Source organism: Lepidochelys kempii, chromosome 10, assembly GCF_965140265.1.
Source record: "Lepidochelys kempii isolate rLepKem1 chromosome 10, rLepKem1.hap2, whole genome shotgun sequence".
In the NCBI taxonomy this organism is placed as follows: Eukaryota; Metazoa; Chordata; order Testudines; family Cheloniidae; genus Lepidochelys; species Lepidochelys kempii.
The window spans coordinates 42,406,928-42,429,904 of record NC_133265.1 but is presented as its reverse complement, the minus strand read 5'-3'; the positions used below and the strand labels follow the sequence as shown (position 1 = coordinate 42,429,904).

Below are 22,977 nucleotides of genomic sequence, written 5' to 3'. Positions count from 1 at the left end.
GGTGGTGGACATTTTGGCTCTGGAAGGTCCGTCGAGGGTAGTCGTGCCCCTCATCAAGACCATACAGACTAATGCCAAAACCATCTGACAGACCCTGGCCTCCATTTCCCCTATGGCCAAGGGGGTCAACTGTAAATACTTTGTCCACTTGAAGGGGTATGACTATTTGTTCACGTACCCGCAGCCCTGCTCGCTGGTGGTTGTGGCCGTGAATGAGAAGGAGAGGTACGGGCAGCCAGCCCCGGCACCCAAGTCGAAGGACACCTGTTCATGGAGCAGACTGACTCTTGGCTGCATAGCCTGACTGTTGTGTAGTGGTCTGAAAGTATTGTGTTTAAATATTACCTAATTTCCCTTTGTCTTCTCTCACACACTGATTTGGGTTTTGGGTGCTTCTAGGCCTAGTTAATTCACTGTAGATTTGGGTACACTGAGCAGAAAAGGAAATGTTAATAACCTGAAAATTGGAGTTCTTTAAAGAGCTGCCTCCGTCAAGAGACCTATCTTGTATGTTGTTCTATTCTCATAGTTTGATACAGAATTATTGTTGGAGATAATGATTTTTTAACTAGTTATTCACTAGTTTTGCTAGGGAAGTTCTCATCTGGAGTGGCTTGATCGAAACCTAATGAGAATTGGATGCCAGATCGTTTTCATGATCAGAAGAGCTACTTGAGGGCAAAAGACAATGGCCTAATCCAATAATTTGGGAACAATTTATAGAACTACAGTTTTCAAGTAATGAACCAAATTCTTATTTTTAGGAATCATATGGATACATTTTATATCATTTAATCATAAACTATATGAATGGTCTTTCTAAATTCCCAACATTTCAGCAATATAAGGTTTCCAAAGCCTCCTCGGAGCAAGTATCTTGCTTTACTGCTTTGTCAAGTACTTTGTTGTTCAACAAAAGTGAATGAAAATTCATAAAATGTCAAAATAACCTGTAACAAATGTTGGTGGGAAAAAGTACAGAAAGAAGTTAGTCTGAGATAGTCCAAACAAAAAGGTCGACTGATATTACTCAAGGACTGTGCTGAAATCAAGTCTGGTAAACAAAAGAAGTGTGGGACTGGAAATCAATGGACTAAAATTTTTGTGTCAGAAATTAAGCCTAACTGGCAATCAAAATAACGAGAAGATGGGCTATTCCAGGCATCACTCCCCGTTTGGGATTCTTAAAAAGAAAAAACTTTGGGAGACGTGAGCCCCAAAATTGCTGACGAAAAACATAAGTTGGCTGCCAACTCGGGTGACCAGGTGTCCAGTTTTTGACCGGAACACCTGGTCGAAAAGGGATCCTGGTGGCGCTGTGCTGTGGAGCTGGCAGACTCCCTGATAGCCTCCACATCATGCGGCTCCTGGAAGCAGCAGCATGTTCCCCTTCCAGCTCCTATGCACAGGGGTAGCCAGGGGGCTCTGCATGCTGCCCTTGCCCCAAGTGCTGCCCCCGCAGCTCCCAGTGGCCTGGAACCACAACCAGTGGGAGCTGCAGAGGCGAAGCCTGCAGATGGGGCAGTGCGCAGAGCTGCCTGTCCGTGCCTCATTATGGTGGGGGAGGGAGGCAGACACAACAGACATGCTGTTGCTTCTGGGAGTTGCTTGAGGTAAGTGTTGCCCAGAGCCTGCACACCTGATCCCCCCTCCTGCCCTCTGAACCCCTCGATCCCAGCCTGGAGCACTCTTCTGCACCCCAAACTCCTCATCCCCAGCCCCACCCCAGAGCCTGCACCCACAGCTGGAGCACTCACCCCCCCCCCGTGCCCCAACCCCCTGCCCAGCCCTGATTCTCCCCCCTCCCACCTTCTGAACCCCTCACCCCTAGCCTGGAGCCCCCTCCTGCACCCCAAATCCCTCATCCCTGACCCCACCCCGGAGCCCGAACCCCAGCCCCCTGAGCCAGCCCAGTGAAAATGAGCAAGTGAGTGAGGGTGGGGAGAGCAAGTAACAGAAGGCGGGGGTGTCTGTATGGAGTGAGACGGTGTGGGGCCTCAGAAGGGGTGGGGTATGGGCAGAGCCTCGGAGGAGGGGTGGGGCAAGGGTGTTTGGTTTTGTGTGAGTAGAAAGTTGGCAACCCTGCCAGGAGAACAAGAAAAGTCAGAGTTTTACCATCATGGTTGCCACCCCACAGTCTCCTGGGACATTCTGTAACACTGTTGGGCCTTTGTTGTTTTCATCCTGATAGATATCCTGACCAGACTGGGCCAGGGAGAAGAAACCCAGATGACATTGCCATCTCCATCATCTTTGACTAAATCCCAAACACCAACTGGGGTGTGAAGCTTTGTCTCCCCGCATGTGTCCTTTTCACTGCCCACATTATTTCTTACCTTTCCTGTCCCTCTCCTTTTCCCTTCTGTCTAATAAAAATCTGGCTTACCTGTCTAAGACTAACCAATTTATTTGAGCATAAGTGAGTTTGTGTGTGTGGTTTTTGGAAAAAAAAAAGGGGGAGGGGTGAGAAAACCTGGATTTGTGCTGGAAATGGCCCACCTTGATTATCATACACATTGTAAAGAGAGTGGTCACTTTGGATGGGCTATTACCAGCAGGAGAGTGAGTTTGTGTGTGTGGGGGGGGGGGAGCGGAGCGGAGGGTGAGAGAACCTGGATTTGTGCTGGAAATGGCCCAACTTGATTATCATACACATTGTAAGGAGAGTGATCACTTTAGATAAGCTATTACCAGCAGGAGAGTGGGGTGGGTGGAGGTATTGTTTCATGGTCTCTGTGTATGTAATGTCTTCTGCAGTTTCCACAGTATGCATCCGATGAAGTGAGCTGTAGCTCATGAAAGCTGATGCTCAAATAAATTGGTTAGTCTCTAAGGTGCCACAAGTACTCCTTTTCTTTTTGCGAATACAGACTAACACGGCTGTTACTCTGAAACCTGTCTAAGACTGTGTTTTGTAACAGTGCTGTGAGTCTGTGAAGAGAGGCAGCAAAATGCAATATCCTAAACAGCCCAATGCTGCTACAAGCTTGCCAAGTCTTCAAGTGGCTTATAAGAGTGAGTCATAGAATATCAGGGTTGGAAGGGACCTCAGGAGGTCATCTAGTCTAACCCCCTGCTCAAAGCAGGACCAATCCCTAATTAAACCATGCCTGCATCTCTCCAGCAGCGAGGTTGCAAATGAGAGTCAGCACCGGAAACAGAAGTTGCCTTTTTTATCTTTGCCATTCTTTTCTCTCCTCTGTCGTGTCCATTGTCTTGTTTTGTCTTCTAGGAAATAGGATTGGACTTGAACAGCAGCAGCAATAATAGCTTCAGCCCATCTCAACTAACTTCTCTTTTCTCTGCCAGTGGCCTTCATCTCCTCTTTCATTCAACCATGTGAATGAGCACGATCTGAGACTAAATCCACCTTATTCACAAAATGATTGGCAGAGAAGTAAGTTTGTCACAGGGTTCTCAGAAGCCAGATAGGATAAGTGGCACAGACATGGAAACAGCTATGATAGCCATAGTTACCATTACATAACCATTTCCATTCTAACCCAGTTTCGTGAGAAGCTCATAACTGTCTGAAGCTTTCACCTTTCAGGCTGAAATTATCCTTTTGGGTTAACGGGATTTTTTTCTTGAAGTTTGAGCAAAAATGGTTGAAGAGACTGAGTAAAATGGGAATGATAAAAAAAATTTTCTGCACTATTTTATTACACAGCTCTGTAACCAAATAACTGAGTGTTGAAGGATGAAATTTTAGCATGGAAGTGACCCTCTTTGAGAAATGCCTTCACTTTTTCTGGAGAAAAAAGCTTTTATGTGACAGAGCTGAGAAACCTGAATAATTAATATGCACAGCCGTTTGCCAAGCTCATATAGTGAGTAGCTAAATAAGGATTTGTTTCACACACAGTATGTTTGTTGCTAACGCAGCTGGATAGCAAAAAGTCAAGAGGGCTCCTGCAGACTTTATAAGATCCTTATGAGATTGAGGGAAGGGCTCTGCAGGAACCCTGGCTTTCCTCCTGCAGCTCTAGTAAAATACTCAGAATCCCTTCCCTGTGAATTTTGAATGAAACTGTGAAGTGAGCAGGGAATGAGGGAAGGAGGCCTTGATACAGCATCCCTTTACATGTCTGTATTTTTCAATGTATTTTTGCTTTCAGGTAACAATTCTCACTTTGTTTTCCTTCTCTTTTAATTGAGGCAGCTTTTATTTGATGCTAGGGAAATATATAAAAACAGCTACTTTATTATGCCATTTTACTGAGCATGACTGTGATATGTGCACTTACCAGGGCTGTTGCTCCTATCATTTCAAACTATTTAGATTGACCTTGATAAGATCAGTTCTCTTAAGAATTCTTTGGCCAATCCACAGTTGAAAAGATCAGCTAAATACTTCACTTCTTGCTAAATTGTTAAAGTAATGTCTGACAGGATCAGTTGTATTAATTTAAATGGACTACATGGGCCCAAAGAGTCAAAGATGTTAACATGACCGTGAAAGGGACCAACATTAAATTATCTTAAATGAAGTTCATGGTTTGGTATACAGAGACCACAGCCTGCTTAGTGTCATGGAAAAACTCCATTACAAATCCATTTAAGCATTTTATTAATGATACAGAATATTGAAAAACAGTTGAAGCATTTGAAATTTAAACTGTTAAGTAAGGGTTTCATTTTACAACATCCCTTTTCCTTTAGCTGCAGATTGTCCTGGGAAGGAAAAATCTCCTTGTTTGACAGTCCCTCAGGTGGTAATAACTGGTAAAAAGTGAAGGCATTTCTCAAAGAGAAAAGTGGGTTTGCATCAAGGAGAAACGCACACAACTGTCACACTGAAGCCTGGCCAGTCATGAAACTGGTTTTCAAAGCCTCTCTGATGTGCAGCATGCCTTGCTGTGCTCTTTTAATCGCCCTGGTATCTGGCTGCTCAAAATCGGACGTCAGGCGATTTGCCTCAACCTCCCACCCCGCCATAAATGTCTCCCCCTTACTCTCACAGATATTATGGAGCACACAGCAAGCAGCAATAAAAATGGGAATGTTGGTTGCACTGAGGTCTGACCTAGTCAGCAGACAGCACCAGTGAGCTTTTAAACGTCCAAAGGCACACTCTACCACCATTCTGCACTTGCTCAGCCTATAGTTGAACTGTTCCTTACTACTGTCCAGGCTTCATGAGCCATCAGAGCAAGGGGTAGACTGGGGGAGGTGCGACCGTGCAGTGCTGCCGGCTGGGAGAGCAGCCTGAGACAGAAGCCTCCAGCTTGCATGATATTCCAGGCAGGACTGAATTTCCATGAGACGAAACTTAAAGAAGAGAATGACCTGGAGTCTCTGGCTCCCATTCGATGTTCTAAGAGGAGAATAGCCATGTCTGTCCTGGTGCCCCTGATCGACCTCACCGAGGTCTACCAGGAGCACACAGGAGATGTAGAACGGCTATCAGTCCTACTGTCCCGTCTGCCGCGAAGGCAAGGAGCTGCTGCTGTGTAGCAATGCAGTACTGCGTCTGCCAGCAGCCCCCAGGAGATGTACGGTGAACTGAGCGGGCTCCATGCTTGCTGTGATATGGCCTCTGCATGGGTAACCCAGGAAAAAAGGCACGAAACGATTGTCTGCTGTTGCTTTCAGGGAGGGAGGGAAGACTGATGACGTACCCAAAACCACCCGTGACAATGTTTTTGCCCCATCAGGCATTGGGAGCTTAACCCAGAATTAAAATGGACTGTGGGAACTGTGGGATAGCTACTCACAGTGCATCGCTCTGTAAGTCGATGCTAGCCATGGTAGTGAGGACGCACTCCGCTGACTTAATGTGCTTAGTGTGGACATACGCAATCGACTGTATAAAATCGGTTTCTAAAGATCGACTTCTATAAAATTGACCTAATTTCATAGTGTAGACATACCCTCAGTCTCTTTAACCATTTTCGCTCAAACTTCTAGAAAAAAATCCCGTTAACCCAAAAAGGGAGAATTTCAGCCTGAAAGGTGAAAGCTTCAGCCAGTTTTGAGCTTCTGAAGAGACTGGGTTAGAATGGAAATGGTTATGTAATGGTAACTATGGCTATCATAGCTGTTTCCATGTCTATGCCACTCATCCTATCTGGCTTCTGAGAACCCCGTGATAAACTTACTTCTCTGCCAATCATTTTGTGACTAAAGTGGATTTAGTCTCAGATTCTGATAATTCATATGGTTGAATGAAAGAGGAGATGAAGGCCACTGATAGCAACATCATCAAAACCTAGCATAGTCAGCTGTTTTCCAGCTTCCTTTAAGCAAATGACCATGGTTAGTTTTCAGACATAATTAGTAAAGAGGGAAGGTGTCAGACTGATGGCAAGGTAGTTGAAAATAACACAAGAAATAAGAAAAGGAGTACTTGTGGCACTTTAGAGACTAACCAATTTATTTGAGCATGAGCTTTCGTGAGCTACAGTATTGGGTACAAGTATTTGCTAGCCAGAATAAAATGTATGCAAACGTTCTTACAGCAGAGTTGTTATAACACAGTATAATAGAATTCGACATAAATATTAAACCAGCTTTTTGAACTAGTGTTGAAAAGTCTAAAACAAAAAGATACGCAAGGGTCTAAATTGTGACGGTCTCAATTACAATAATGTTCAGCATAGTGTACTGAATTTCTGTATTCCCAACCAAAAACCTAAGTGAAATGTTCACATTTCAAGGTATTTACAACCTTAAGATATATTATTTCTTGTTTCAGAGTAACAGCCGTGTTAGTCTGTATTCGCAAAAAGAAAAGGAGTACTTGTGGCACCTTAGAGACTAACCAATTTATTTGAGCATGAGCTTTCGTGAGCTACAGCTCACTTCATCGGATGCATACCGTGGAAACTGCAGCAGACTTTATATATACACAGAGAATATGAAACAATACCTCCTCCCACCCCACTGCTGGTAATAGCAGGACAGTTAGTCTCTAAGGTGCCACAAGTACTCCTTTTCTTTTTGCGAATACAGACTAACACGGCTGTTATTCTGAAACAAGAAATAATATATCTTAAGGTTGTAAATACCTTGAAATGTGAACATTTCACTTAGGTTTTTGGTTGGGAATACAGAAATTCAGTACACTATGCTGAACATTATTGTAATTGAGACCGTCACAATTTAGACCCTTGCGTATCTTTTTGTTTTAGACTTTTCAACACTAGTTCAAAAAGCTGGTTTAATATTTATGTCGAATTCTATTATACTGTGTTATAACAACTCTGCTGTAAGAACGTTTGCATACATTTTATTCTGGCTAGCAAATACTTGTACCCAATACTGTAGCTCACGAAAGCTTATGCTCTAATAAATTTGTTGGTCTCTGAGGTGCCACAAGTACTCCTTTTCTTTTTATGGATACAGACTAACACGGCTGCTACTCTGAAACTTGTACCTAGTGATAATTGGCTTCACTGGGCCTACAGCTTTTATAGTCAAAATGCTTTGCTTGCTGCATATGTGAGGAAGTAAGCATGAGTGTGTCATTTGTCTGATATTGTTGATCAATTGACTTGTGGCTTGTTATAGAAGAGTCTTATGGTGACTTGTGAATTATGGTGCAAATCTGATCTAGCTGTGTAGTAAATTAAATTACTTTTCTGCCTTTAGATATGTACTAGTGTTCTCTTGATTTTATTTCCACTGAGATTTTTCAGATCATTCTGGAACTCATAGATATGCAGGGCTGATCGTGTACTTCATCTACTTTGGGAAAACTCAATTGTCTTTGCTTTTAGTAAGTTCATTTAAAATACTTTGCAAAAAATGTTTTGGTAGTGTGACAGGGTCAGGCCAGATGGCTACAGGAGAGTAATAGAAGGCAGATATATTAGTCCCAGGTTAAGTAGGTCCCTTTTCCCTGGGTAAGGTAACCAGGAAGGTTCCAGACCAATCAGGAACCTTCTGGAGACAATTAAGACAGACAGGCTGATTGGCTGCAGGTGTTCTAGTCAAAAAGCTGCTAGAATCAATTAAGGCAGGCTAATCAGGGCACCTGGGTTTAAAAAGGAGCTCACTTCAGTTTGTGGTGCACGTGTGAGGAGCTGGGAGCAAGAGGCACTAGGAGCTGAGAGTGAGAACGCGGACTGTTGGAGGACTGAGGAGCACAAGCATTATCAGACACCAGGGGGAAGGTCCTATGGTGAGGATAAAGAAGGTGTTGGGAGGGGGCCATGGGGAAGTAGCCCAGGGAATTGTAGCTGTCGCACAGCTGTTCCAGGAGGCATTCTAGACATCTGCATTCCACAGGGCCCTGGGCTGGAACCCGGAGTAGAGAGCGGGCTCGGGTTCCCCCCAAACCTCCCAACTCCTGGTCAGACACAGGACAAGTTGACCTGGACTGTGGGTTCACGAAAACGGCCAAACTGAGGGCTGCCGTGAATCTCCGAGGCAAGCAACTCCGCCAATAAGCGCAAGACCCACCAAGGTAGAGGAGGAACTTTGTCACGGTAGACAACTTTTCACTTGGCAGGGGTGAATGGAAAGTTGAAAATACTTTGCAACTTATTTGAAAAAAAACCCCAAATGCTTGAAAGTCAGGAAATTATCAATTAAAATTCCCGATAGCAACCTTAGTTCTGCTCCTATACAGCCATTTGTTCTCTGCTTACTAGTGGGAAACACACATGAGTTGCCACATGGAAGGAACAAATCTAGCTGTTGCATATATGAATTACAAGAATATGGTATTGAGTCATATGCTACAACCAATATTCACTCTTCTAGGTTATACTGTGTACAGAGTTTAGTCTTACCTTGTAAGGGTGGATGATTTATCATGTTGTCTAAACTGAATGAGTAGGATACATGGAGTACAATTTTATCACTAACCTCTATCTGGATTTCTGACCAATATTAGTAATATCAGCAAAGCCCCACCTGTTTTAGAAGATACGGTGTGAGCCCCAGCTCGTGTGGTGAACAGAGGGTAGGATTATTCTTTGTCACATTTGTAGAAAGTAAGATGATCTCATACTTGGAACATGGGTTTCTGGTCAGTATCCAGTGCGTGGGCTGGGTTTCCAAACTGGTATGTAATTTCCTTGGGGTTTGTGGCCTGTACTAGAAAATTTAGATTTGGGTGGGGGTTGGAGAAGAGACACAGAATAAATTGGTGTTGGAACTTGAAGCAAATTTACTGATTTATGAGAATTTAGAGTTTTTAAACTTTAACATTGTTAGTTTGTTAAAGGGAAATAATCTCATCCTTTTCCTGAACTAACTTTTGTCGAGGCATTTTGTTAGGCCTTTTAAACAAATTTTGAAGACTGCAGAGCAATCCATTTTTATTATAATGTTTCAGCTAGATTTGTTGGTTTATCTAGAAAGTGATATAGTTTAAAGCCAGTAGTGTGCAAAATACAACTGTTATGCCATAGTACTGCATCCAGGAATAATTTTTTTTGTAAGGCAAAGAAATTAAATACACAAAAATACATAAATGCAAAGTTAACGCTGAAAATATAAACACTTGCATATGAAGAAATTCCAAATGCTACATTAGTCATGTTGCTCATGTGCACCAGTACAGTGGTATTTTAAATTTAGTGTGTACAAAGGGGCCTAAGGGAGTTATGCACTACATTCCTACTGTGTTTTATTTAGATTGAATGACTAAATGACTGTGAAGTTAATGTATATCTTTGTCGTTTGTGTAGTGAACACTGATAATGTTGCCATTGTGGGGTGGGGGGCACACTTCAAAATTTCCTGACTTTTGAATTTAAATTCTTAACTTAAACCTCTCATCAACAGATAATTGTATTTAATAGGCCCTCTCGCAGAATGTAGGATCTGGGAAGGGAGGAGCATTCCAGGAGCCTCCTCTCCTTCCCCAGGGTATGTGTTATGTTTTGTGATAATTTCAGACCTTATTTTCAGCCCTGGGGTGCATGGCACTCAAAAAAATGCTGAGAGGAAGTGGGGCCATGTGCAGTCCCTCTCTGAGTTCCTGATATTATTCTACAGCACAACTTATTTGGACCAGTGGCTAAATGCCATAATTTGGCCCAAAGCATATATAGCCTGATGTTCAAGAGGGGACTGGTCTAGGCTTCACCATTTTTTCTGGAGTACCGTTTGCTTCCTAAGGACACAGAGAGGGAGCACACGGGGAAGTGGGTGAGTTTTCTTTGCAGGTGGTCTCCTTCTCCCATAAAGGTTTTCACAATTTGGCCCTCAGTGTTTCTTTCCCCTATTAAAACATATTTAATCTGATGTCCCTCAAATATTTAATCTGTGTTGTATTCACTTGTTGTTCAAATAAGCAATTTTTTTTTCTTGTTCTCATCCATATCTGCTGATTTTAGAAAGTTGGAGTGCAACTTTTGTCAGGCTTACAGTCAGATTGCTGGTTTGACCTTCAGAATTGTGATAGTTTGGCATAATTTTGATTTTTCCATTCTCTCTTCACCTTCCTCTCCAGGACTTCCAAGGTTCGCTAGCCAGCCAGAATCAACATCTGTCTATAGAGGAAACAGCGTAATTCTGAACTGCGAGGTCAATGCTGATCTGGTACCATTTGTGAGGTGGGAGCAGGATCGTCAGCCATTCTTTTTGGATGACCGTGTATTCACATTACCAAGTGGAGCTCTAATCATTAGCAATGTTACAGATGGGGATGGAGGACTCTATCGCTGTGTCATTGAAAGTGGTGGGTCCCCCAAATACAGTGATGAAGCAGAGCTTAAAGTTCTTCCAGGTACTAATCTATTTTTTAAAAGATTTTTCCCCATCAGTCTATCCATTTGCATACTTGTGTGTTATCTCCTTTAATGATAAGATGAAAGGAAAACATAATAGGAACGCTTACCAGATAGAAGGAAAGGAGATCTGGCAAGCAGCAGTATGCTGCCAAATGGCAGCTGGGACTTTAAATGTGACAGAGGTAATGACAGCCCTAAAGCAATCAAGAAAAGTGTGCTGGGAAAGAGTTCCTATAAAAGGTTACCTACACTAAAAGCCCTAAAGAAGAGCTTTGTTTGTGAGGAGGCAATTGTAAAGAAAGGGGCTGGTCACTCTTTTCAGGCAAGATGTATAGATAGGCATCTTCAGGTTTTCCAGAACGGAACCTGGTGTTTGAAATACCTATGCCGAAGATTTTCAAAAGTGATTGGTATTTGTGATTGCCTCAATTTTGCGGTACCCAACTTGAGGCATTTTTAGAGAGACCTAATTTTTAGAAAATACTGACCATTCAGCTGCTGAAAATAAGGCCCATTTAAGATGTCTCCAGTTGCGCACCCAGAAACGAGGAGAGACAAAATCACTAGTCACTTCTGAAAAATCTTGACCATGTTTATCTTTTTCACAGATTACCTTTCTATAACAAAACTAAGGAGTAACTATGACATCAACTATTTGCAGTTTAGTGTATTTAGTGTAATACAGGACAACTGAACAGCTGTATGACTAGATGTTCTAACAGGAACACAGCTATAAAAACGGATCAGAAATAAGACATTGAGTTGGGTACCAGGTCCAACGCCTAGCTCTTCTGACCAGTATGAGAGCTTGTTTTACATGGACTTTCCCATTGATTGTGCAGAAGTTTTGACTCTTTCTTTCTAACTTTTTTTGATGGTTTAGAGCTCTGATTCCACTTCCACTGTTTGAATACCTGCTCCAATTAGGTCACTTTCAATCTAGTTAAACTGCCATAGAAAACATAAAATCCCTGTGAATTACAGCTGCTTTTGACGCCTGTTAAAAACCAGGGTTTGTCAAAACCACACTCTGGTTTTAACAGGCATCAAAAGCTGCTGTAATTCACAGGGTTTCTATATTTTCCTTGGCAGGTTAACTAAACTGAAAGTACTTAGAAATCAGGTTTCTAAGCAGGTTTAGTTTTAGTAGTCATAAAAATCTTCAGGATGCCTTGTTGCAGTGACTGGTAGTCTTTTTTTCTGTCCCGGGGATAGAGTTTGTCTCTCTCTCTTTTTTTTTTTTTTATAGTCTTCAAACCATGATTGAATTCTTGTTTTAAACCTGCTACACCTTGCTTTTAAAATATTTCTGAGTATTTGCAGGGCCTTTCAGATGAGCTCTAGAGATTTCCAGGTTTGTGGTAATTATAAGGATTCTTTGGAATTTCTATCATGCTATGTAGCCTCCTGGTTTAGATTATATTATTGCACAAGATACCCACATTAGGGACTACACTTAATGACTTCTCTTTCCTTGTGAAAATGTTGAAAATGAAATTGCATGTCTATAGAGAAGGAATTTCAGTCTTCTCCTGATTTTAGTGTCTGTCTTTTTGAATGGAAATTAAATTGTCCCATAGAATGTTCTGTGTTTCTATATCTTGGCTGGACAGGTAATTGATTGCTCAGTTTGAGATTCACTTGAAAGAAAGACCTATCTCTAATGCTCTTTAGTCCATTCTGCCCTAAATTGTAAAATCAATGCCTATCACCTGGTCTACATTAGAAAAATTTAACTGGTTAAAGCTCCTAGAATATTTGTAAAACACCTAGAATATATTGCATTTACTGAGTCAGGAATTGTGGGATAGAGTGCAGAGTCCTGCACTTAGGGAGAATCCCATGCACCGCTACAGGCTGAGGACCGACTGTCTAAGCAGCAGTTCTGCAGAAAAGGACCTGGGGATTACAGTGGATGAGAAGCTGGATATGAGTCAGCAGTGTGCCCTTGTTGCCAAGAAGGCCAACAGCATATTGGGCTCTATTAGTAGGAGCATGGCCAGCAGATTAAAGGATGTGATTATTCCCCTCTATTCGGCACTGGTGAGACCACACCTGGAGTATTGTGTCCAGTTTTGGTCCCCGCACTACAGGACGGATGTGGACAAATTGGAGAGAGTCCAGCGGAGGGCAACGAAAATGATTAGGGGGCTGGGCCACATGTCTTATGAGGAGAGGCTGAGGGAACTGGGGTTATTTAGTCTGCAGAAGAGAAGAGTGAGGGGGGATTTGATAGCAGCCTTCAACTGCCTGAAGGGGGGTTCCAAAGAGGATGGAGCACGGCTGTTCTCAGTGGTGGCAGATAACAGAATAAGAAACAAAGGTCTCAAGTTGTAGTGTGGGAGGTCTAGGTTGGTATTAGGAAACACTATTTCACGAGGAGGGTGGTGAAGCATTGGAATGGGTTACCTAGGGAGGTGGTGGAATCTCCATCCTTAGAGGTTTTTAAGGCCCGGCTTGACAAAGCTTTGGCTGGGATGATTTAGTAGTTTTGGTCCTGCTTTCAGCAGGGGATTGGACTAGATGACCTCCTGAGGTCTCTTCCAACCCTAACATTCTGTGATTCTATGATTGGCACAATGACAGTTAGACTTAGTCAATGGAGTTTAAGAACACCCTTTATCTAGGTTCCTTTCTGAATAGGGATGTGTTGAAGCATGTGCTTACATACTTTTCTGAGTCTGGGCCTCAAATTCAAGTTAATTTTTTTAGGTTTAAACATTCTTTACTTCGGCTCTATCAGTATATGTAAACTTACTGAAAATTTAATTTATTGTTTTTCCTTCTTAAATTAGAGGGATAAAAAACAACACAAATAGTGAGTTTGACTGATTAATCAGTCAGCTTAGTAAATAACTAAAATGTTTTTGTAAAACCCTAAACAAGAGATACCAGTGTTTAGTTAGAAATAATTATTTCATTTAATTTGAAGAGAGTAACTTTTATTGAGAGTAACTTTTAGATCCATCAATAGCTATTAGCCAGGATGGACAGGGATGGTGTCCCTAGCCTTTGTCAGTCAGAAGCTGGGAATGGGTGACGGGATGAATCATTTGATGATTACCTGTTCTGTTCATTCCCTCTGGGGCATCTGGCATTGGCTATTATTGGAAGACAGGATACTGGGCTAGATGGACCTTTGGTCTCACCCAGTGTGTCCGTTCTTATGTTCTTATTGAAAGAGATATCAGTTGTCCATCATACTGTTCTGAGCAAGAACTAGCCATCAGTCTCATAATTCTGAGTCAATATAGTTTAAAGGAGAATGTTAGTTTCTAATCAACCAACACAAATTTCATCACAACATTTTTTATTTTAACATTTTAAACAGTTCATTTCAGTTTTGTGTCATATTAATAGCAGAAGCAGGTTTCTTCATAATTTTAATTTCATATAAATGACTAGACATTAGCAGCAAATGCATTTCAGCACCATTTACACACACAAAATAGATCTCTGCAATTGTATGCGCTAGAAAAGGAGTAAAAAGCAAGAAAATACTTTTTCCTTGAATTAAAACTCCTTCACAAACCTCTTACATACCTCAGATATATTACTTATGATCAATACCACTGACCACCTGTCCATCCATGGTAAACCCTCTGTAACTTTTATCTGGTTTATAAAACAGTTAACAATAAAACAAACCAAACTAACATGTAGTGTCTGCATAAATACATTTTGGTGTAAGCTGTGCATGTAGAAACTCCTATATTTCATGACTAGCTAGACATGTCCTCCTTATAGTGAATGGAAAAGCTAAAACATATTGACAATTAGTGCAAAATATAATTTATATCAGTATTTCAACCTACCATTTTGAGATCCAAAAGTTGCAAACTCATGTTTTTGTAGCAAAGAATTTTGTAACTGGCAAAAAACACCAGATGAGAGTAAACTATATAATTCAATATATCTGCTTTATTCTCAGCTGTAGTTATTTTTATTAATTTTGTGTGTGCGCCATGGGGGTGTGGGTTATGGGAGGGAGTTAGGGTGCAGGAGGGGGTTCCGACCTTGGGCAAGGAGTTCTGGGGAGGCTCTGGGAAGGGCTTGGGATGCAGGAGGGGACTCAGGGCTCAGGCTGGGGGTTGGGGTGCAGGAGGAGGTGAGGGGTGCGGGCTCCGGTGAGCAGGCAGGGCTCACCAGGTGAAATGATAAATATGATGAGCAATGGTCTTAGTACACTAGCTGCCTAGCCATTGTTGAGTGTGTCTTTTGGCATCATGACATGACAAAGGTGAATTCTGAGGAGGGATTTGAAGGAAGACAACATAGTGGCTCTGCAGATTTTTACAGGGAATTCCTCTCATAATGGACGACATAAGAAAAATGCAAAGATGTTTGAGGGAAAATTGGAGTGATGGGTGATAAATGTTGGCATTGTTCGCAGAGTAGAGATAGGAGTTGATGGCTCAGAAGTATATAAGAGACGATGGGTAAGGTGAGGTGAAACCTTGAACGCCTTTAACGGTGAAGACAAGTAGTTTTTATATGATGCAGTGGAGCAGTGGGTGTGAAAGGAGGAATTAGAAGGGTGGTTCTTGGTGTGATCAGCGTGATGAACGCAGGAATATGATCTTTGCATAGCATTTTGAATAGATTTGAGGGTTTGTCCAATTTTAGAGATTGTCTGTCAACTAACTTCCTCCTTTGTAGTGGATGAGAGACAAATGCGCACGCAGACTACTAGGTATTGATCTTATGGTGGTGAGTGTAACATATATACTCTCAAAAGGCTCTGCCTGAAGTCCTGGCGCTTGAAAGGCTGGTATTCGCAGGAGAAGACTATTAACTAAAGTGGTAGAAATGGTGTGTTATTGTCTAGGAAATCAGTTACTTCCAAGGGATATTATAGGTTCTGTGTTAAAATTACGTACTGTGGTAGGGACAAGGGATACAAACCAAAGTCCTGTTCCATCCTGACCAGGATAGGGTCAAAAGGGGACCCTCAGTGGGTAAGCTTGAGCTTTGGGTAATAGCAGCATATATTTTCTAGGGTTGCATAGTAGGTCACTGAGGATACATCTACACAGTGAAAAAAGACCTGTGGCAGTGAGTCTTGGTGCCCGGATCAACTGACTCAAAATAACAATGGAGACGTTTGGCTGGAGCACGGGCTCTGAAACCTGGAGAGGTGGAGGAGTCTCTGAGCCTGGGCACCCAGCCTGAGCGTCTGCACTACTATTTTTAGCCCCTCAGCACAAGCCCTGCAAGCCTGACCTAGGTACCCGGACTCTGAGACTTGCTGCCATGTTTTTTTGTTTGTTTGTTTTGCTATGTACATGTACCCTGAGTTTTTCAATGTGGGAAGAAAAAATGTACATTTGTCTCAAGAGAGCTTTTCATTTCTGGGACTCTGATTTAGTGCAGAGTAGACTGTTGCGCAGTATTCAAGCCAATGGATGCCCTGTTTCTCAATTCTGTCTGTCAGTGTAGGGTGGCCTTTTCTGATAACCATCACCTATGCTAGAAAAATGTGCGTAAATTGGCAGTCTGCTTGTTTTACCTTTCTTTCTAGATAGGCTGATCCTGGGAAACTGTCTCATTTTCAGACTCAAAATAAAGTCAAGAGTGCCATATGGACAAGGACTTTCACCTCCTAACCTTTCCCCTAATTCTAAATATCCAAAAGAACAGCAGTATTTTAATGTCCTTACCACATTTATCCACTGAAATAAGTAGCCTTAGGCCCTTGGATGCTCTTAGTTTTTACAAGTGGCCTGAGTAAGGAAAAAGCTGTCTCCTTTTGTGTAGCATAAGGCTTGTATTACTGAAGCATACAAATCAGTCAGTTTGACTTCTTTCTCTCAGCTCAGGGTTGACTCTGCCACAGGGATTTCATTTTCCCAGACAGAAAGAGAGTTGGTATATAGACTTGGCAGCTTGGTTTGTAGGCTTGGCAGGATTCCGTTTTAATGGATAGATGTAGGTCAACGTCTATTTCAGCTGACACACTGAAAATGACGAAAAATGTGTCTGTCAGTAACAATCGGCATGAGTGTACCCTTCCCTGCTTGCACCTGTGGCCCTGCGGCAGTGCAGGGAGCCCTCTGCAGCCCTAATGTCATGGCCCCCCTCATGTTTCATCCAGAGGGCTTCCTGCACTGCCACAGGACCAGTGACATCCAATCTCTACAGGCGCAAGGTGTGGTGGGGATAGGGTGACCAGATGTCCTGATTTTATAGGGACAGTCCCGATTTTTGGGTCTTTTTCTTATGTAGGCTCCTATTACCCCCCACTCCATGTCCCGAGATTTCACACTCACTGTCTGGTCACCCTAGGTGGGGAGGCTGCATTCCTGGTGCAACAGAGCAGACATCCCTGACTAGACCCGCAAAGAGGACTATGAATCCTCTGCCACAGAGGAGGCCACCCTTCTGCTGAATGGCTCTGTCTTGAACAGGAGTCATTCAACAGTGGGTGGCCTCCCCCATGGCAGGGGACATGTAATTCTTCTTGCAGTTCTGGCTGAGAGGTCTCTGCTTTGCTCTGCCTAGCCAGCCCCACAGCCTTCCACTCACCTTGCACCTGCAGGGACTGGGTGTTACTGGTCCTGTTGGCTCTTTAGGGAGTCATCTGCAGCAACTGTCACAACCCTGCTCTCTCACTCATCAACCACAAGTGTCAGAGCCATCCTTGGGCAGATACTGTTCAGCAGCAGCCTGTGGCCAGGGACCTGTTCTCCTCTTAGCAATCCTGGCCTAGGGTCTCTGGTGTGCTAGGTCAGGACCTCAGCTTCCCCCACACTTTGTGCCTTGGGCCCCTTGGCCTCCTTTGTCAGCGCTGTGCCACCCCTAACCCCAACCCATTTTCATTCTCCGCAACTGTAAAAATAAAAACAGTTACAAATAGAAAAAATATTAAAAATAAAAATAGATAAAAATAAAATATATTCTTAAAAATAGAAAAAATATTAATCATCTAAATTAGCAAAAATAAAAATTGAATTCTGTCAATCCTAAGTGTTTGACAGGTAGCCACCTGAAAGCATTCTGTACACATCTTTCCAAAGTGCTACAAAATAATTGCTACTGAATCTTCAATGCTGCCAGTAAAGACTGTGTCCCAGGTTTAGTGGAGTGGGAAAGATGAATTAATTCAAGTGAGTCATCGTGAACCCACCTTGTAGTTTTAAAATTGTTTCACAGAGCCTGTTAGTCCCATCCTCGGGGTACCTTGAACAGAAAGAGTAATTTCTTTTTTGTTATTGGAGTTTCCACCAATACAGGTCCTGTAGTTTGTTGTGAAGTTTGGACCAGTCAGCTACTCCTATAGTGTTTAGTTCTTCTTCAAGTGATGGTCCCTATTGTATTCCACTGAGGGTTTATGTATATGCACCATGCATCCGGAGTCGGAGATTCTGAAAGTAGTTGTGTCCATTGGTCCACGCGTGCGCCCTTGGCTCGCCTCATTGTTTCGCCCGAGGTGATAAAGGGCAGGGCGGACCAACCATGTATCCAGTTCCTTCTCACCACAACATGGTCTGAGTCAGAACTATTAGTGTCCTCTCACATGTGACGCACTTTAAAAAAGATAAAGAGTTGTATATACTCTAAAGCTAACTATTTTACTGTTTTTACTGTTATATATAGTAGTTTTGGTAGTTTACTAGTTTTTGTTTGAGTGCATGGATACTGGACTATGCCAAAGACTCCAGGCTTTAAAATTTGCACCTCCTGCCCGTGACAAACATCAGCGCTGCCTCTACTGCTTGGGAGAAGGCCATATTTCATCCAGGTGCCGTATCTGCCAGTCCTCCTCCAGCTGTACCCGAGAAGGCCAGGCTCTCTGCCTCCAGAAGCACCTCTTGGAAGTTGCCATGAAACCTTATTTGGACCCAGGTATGGTGTCCCCCCTCCCCCCGTCATCCCCCTCTATACATTGGCGTGAGGCAGCCAGGAGTGCACCTCCAGCTACAGAGTCTGAGTCTGGCACCAGCGGTACAACCACTATGGACCCTGTGCCGGGGCCTATTTTGGAGGCAAGGAAGCATTCACATAAGCATGGCAGTAAGTCTTCCTCCATCCCTAAGAAAAGAGGCTCCTTCCATGAGTTCCAGTCACGGGGAGGTAGCGCACACTAAAGCACACAAGAACAAAAAGAGACCACTGAAACTAACAGATCTGTCAGTACTGGGTACCAACCTGCACACACCACCAACGCTGGCATTCCTCTGAGCTCAAGAACCATCCACTCCATGGAGGACCATTGTTCCTGTACTGGATTGGGACAGAGAGAGGTCCCTTGACTCCAGGCAGTTTGGGTAAAGCACCAGAGCCCCAGGAAGTGTTTGCTCTGGGAAAGCTGAGGTCTCCACACCATCTGGGACCCTCTACTTCTAGGGAGACTTTATCTCCCATGCAGGGCATGCCGCTGCTGAATCACTCCTCACTCCCTGCTCTGGTGGTCAACACATTTCCACTGGCTCCGCCAATACCGCTGATGGAACTGGCCTTTGAATTTTCGTCTTCAGAGAAATTGAATGAAGAATGAGCTCTGTCCATCCCTTCCTGCCACTATGAGTACCAGTGGAGGCCTTCTACATCCTGGCAGTAACCGCCACTTCAGCCACCAAGGAGTCACTGGTTTCCTGCACTGTGGAGCCCACCACAACACCCTCTGGATCTGTCATATTGGCCCTACTGGGGATCGTGGTCCTAATACACATCCTTGGAACCTGTCTATTCTGTGAGAGAAACATTGCCTATTTCGCTGTCTTGGGCACCTTTGAGTAGATGCTCGGAACTGATCATGGAAGAAGAGCTACTCAGTCCGGTTCCACTGGTACTGCTGGAACAGGAGAGATTCCCATCATCCTCACCTGAAGCAGCAGTGGCTTTGGTATCTCCCCCATCTCCTGATGACTACTGCCAATTCCAGGATCTTCTGCGCAGGGTGGCAGGAGAGCTGCACATTCCTCTGGAGGAGATCCAAGACACTCCTCATAAGCTGCTGGACACACTTCACTCATTGGTGATGAGTAGAGTTGCTCTGCCAATTGATGCCATCCCCAAGCCAGCTAGAATGGTTTGGCATATGCCAGCCACATGTATGCCTACCACCAACATGGCAGATAAATGCTACTATGTGAGAGCCAAGGGGTATGAGTTTTTCTCACACCTTCCCCACCCGCAATTCACTTGTGGTCCGGGGAGTGATGGAACGAGCTCAACAACAGCATCCATGCTCCAGCACATCTGACAGGGAAGGCAAGCAGCTGGACCTTTTGGGCTGCAAGGTCTTCTCCCCTCAGTCAGCCTTCCATTCAGGATCTCGAATTATCATGCATTACTTGGCAAATACGATTTCCTTCATTACAGCAAATTGGAGGATTTTGCTGAAAAACTGTCACAAGACTAGGCTGACTTCCAAGCAATAATGGAGGGGAAACTAGTAGCAAGAAAATCAACTACACCTTCCCTACTCTTCCACTGCTGCCACTAGCACTCCACAGGATCAGATGGGACAGAGTAACAGTCATCCTGAGAGAGAGAGTTCTAGTTTCCCACCCTCCTCTGCATGTCTGCCCATCCCCCAATTCCCATCCCCATTTTCTTCGAGCTACTGACACAGCACAACAGCAGGATCAGACATCCCAATCCACAGACACTTTACCTCAGAGTGTGGTATTTGGATGGCATCTTCTCTAGAAAAGGTGTGTTCATCAGAAAGCAGCAGGAAAGAGCCAACTAGGTGTTCCCACCAGGTCAAGTGGAACCGCTTCACCTCCTGGGCCCAATAGAAGGGCTTTCCCCAGAAGCTGTGGAGATTCCCCTCCTTTTAGACTCCCTTCTGTCCTTGAAAGCATTGGGTCTCTCCCTCCACTCTCTCAAGGTAAACCTAGCAGCAGTTAGCACCTTTCCCCCACCCCTCACTGGAAGGACATTCTATCTTTATACACCCGCTGATTGCTAAGTTTTGGAAAGGTCTCATCAGAATCTTCTGACCCATACAATCCATCTCTCTCCTGTGGGACTTCAAATTCGTTCTCTCGGCACTAAAGGAACTGCCATTTGAGCCACTGTCTTCGTGGCCTGTGTCACTCCTTTCCATGAATGTCATTTTCCTTGTTGGCTATCACTTCTTCGAGAAGGGTAGGTGAACTTTGGGGCCATGATTGCAGACCCTCCCTTCACCACTTTACATAAAGATAGTCTCCCTGCGCCTGCATCCGAAGTTGCTTCCAAAGATAGTTTCCCACTTTCATCTCAATCAACCTATTCAGGGACCTGCTTTCTTTCCAAAGCATCATGCCTTGGAGGAGGAACTATGACTTCACTTTCTTGATGTCCGTTGCGTCTTCGCTTTCTACCTGCAGAGGACAAGACCAATCAGGAAATCTCCTAGACTCTTTGTTGCAATAGCTGGAAGAGTTAAAGGTCAGACAATTTCCACACAGAGAATCTTCATATGGATTTTGGGGTGCATCATGCTCTGCTGTCAGTTATTGGAACTGCCTCTAGTTTCTGGGTTGAGGGTACATTCCACAAGAGCCCAGGCTTCAACCATAGCCTCATTCCATGATGTGCCACTCTGGGACATACTTTGAGCAGCCATGTGGCATTATATCTTGGTGCAGGAATTGGCGGCAGATGCCTCCTTTGGCGCAGCTGTCCTCTGCTCAACCGTTCCATTTTTATCCTTGCACCCTCCTCCAACTTAGGTACTGCTCGTTAATTACCCTCAGTAGAATACAATGGGGACCATCACTCGAAGAAGAAGAAGAAGAAGAGACTCTTCTTAGAGTGCTTGCTCATATCAATTCCAATTAGGTGTGTGCGTGCTGTGTGTACGATCATTGGATAATTTTTTACCCTAGCCACACCCGGTGGGTCAGCCGTGGAGCCCCCTGGAGTGGCGTCTTCATGGCACTGGATATATACCCCAGCCGACCCAGCGCCCCCTCAGTTCCTTCTTACCGCCCATGACGGTCATTGGAACTGTGGAGCGCGGTTTTGCTGTTCTCCACTTTCCCTAGCGTTCTCTCTTTTCCACAGTTTGTATAGTTCTATAGTTAGTGTAGTGTAGTTGTGTATATGTAAAGTTAGGGTAGTGGGTTGGAAGGGGTCTTTCCCTCTCCTCCCCACTTGCCGCTTGGGTTTATGCCCAAGGCTCCGGGCTTTAAGCCTTGTTCAGCCTGTTCCAAGCCTATGCCAGCTGGCATCGCCCACGACTCCTGTCTGAAGTGTCTGGGGGAGTCCCACCAGGTGGACAAGTGCAAAATTTGCAAAGCATTCCGGCCCCAGACCAAGAAGGAGCGGAACTTTAGGTTGAAGCAGCTCCTAATGGAGGCGGCCCTTAGCCCGGATCCTCCAGCGGCGTGCCATGACCCAGCGCCAGGCGCTTCGGTGCGCAGCACCCCAGCGACAGCAGCAGGTACTGCACCACAGGTGGACTCTAGCAGAGACCAGCGGCACCATACTTCCCCGACACCGCAACCGGCGCCACTGGTCTGGCGCCAATCTCATTCACCTGGCTGGAAGTGGCACCGCAGGCCAGAATCAACTGATCCACCTCAGCAGTCGCCGGCACCCCTGAGGCCGCCATCGGAGTCGTGTCGGGTTACAGAGCAACTGAGAGTGCAAGCGCCGATGTCGACACCATTGACTCCAGCACTGAGAGAAGAGCCGTTGAGTCCAGTACGCACAGGCTGCCCGACATATAGCATGGTTGAGCTCTGGCTCCCATCAGCACCGGAAACCTTCGCGGTGGCGCGAGATCTCATCACCCTGATGGAGTCGGCCTCACTGCAAACCACGGCTCCGGCTCGTGCAGTACTGTCCCGGGGCAAGCCAGCCCTGATCCGGCCGATAACTCCTCTGGTGGAACCATGGCCGGTCATGGTTGTGGATTCAATCTCGCTCCTGACACCGTGCGCAGTACCGACGATGCTCGCAGTCCCAACGACACTCCCCCTCGTGTCGCCGGTCGTACTCACGGCACCGATCCAGCTCACGGCATCGCTCCAGCTCATGGGACCGCTGGGACTCCCGGCACCACTCGGCACACCGATCTCCATCCCTGAGGAGATCTCGGCGCCGCTCCCGCAGACAGTCATCGTCGAGGTCTGGATCCTGGTACCAACCCAGACCTCGGCACCAGTCTCGGTCCCGGCACCACACCCCAGTGTCTTGATGGCACCAGTCGCCCGTGGCCTGGTACTGATCTGCACTGCGTCCTGGAGACTCGACGCAATCACGTTCGGCACCGCCTTGGCTCTCACTATCTGCCTCCCATTTGTCTCAGTCCAATGGTGGCTCACGCCCGGAGTACTCAGCTCCTGGC

At 44.7% G+C, this 22,977-nt stretch overlaps 1 protein-coding gene across 12 annotated transcripts in view; it reads left to right on the top strand.

Moving 5' to 3' along the window:
* The window catches only part of NEO1 (neogenin 1), a 516,517-nt gene that overhangs the window by 245,402 nt on the left and 248,138 nt on the right, over nucleotides 1-22,977 (top strand). For all 12 annotated transcript variants that reach the window (XM_073363103.1, XM_073363101.1, XM_073363105.1 and 9 more), the window contains exon 3: nucleotides 10,409-10,684. In XM_073363103.1, coding sequence (XP_073219204.1) covers nucleotides 10,409-10,684 — 276 coding nt within the window. The remainder of the gene's footprint in view (nucleotides 1-10,408; nucleotides 10,685-22,977) is intronic.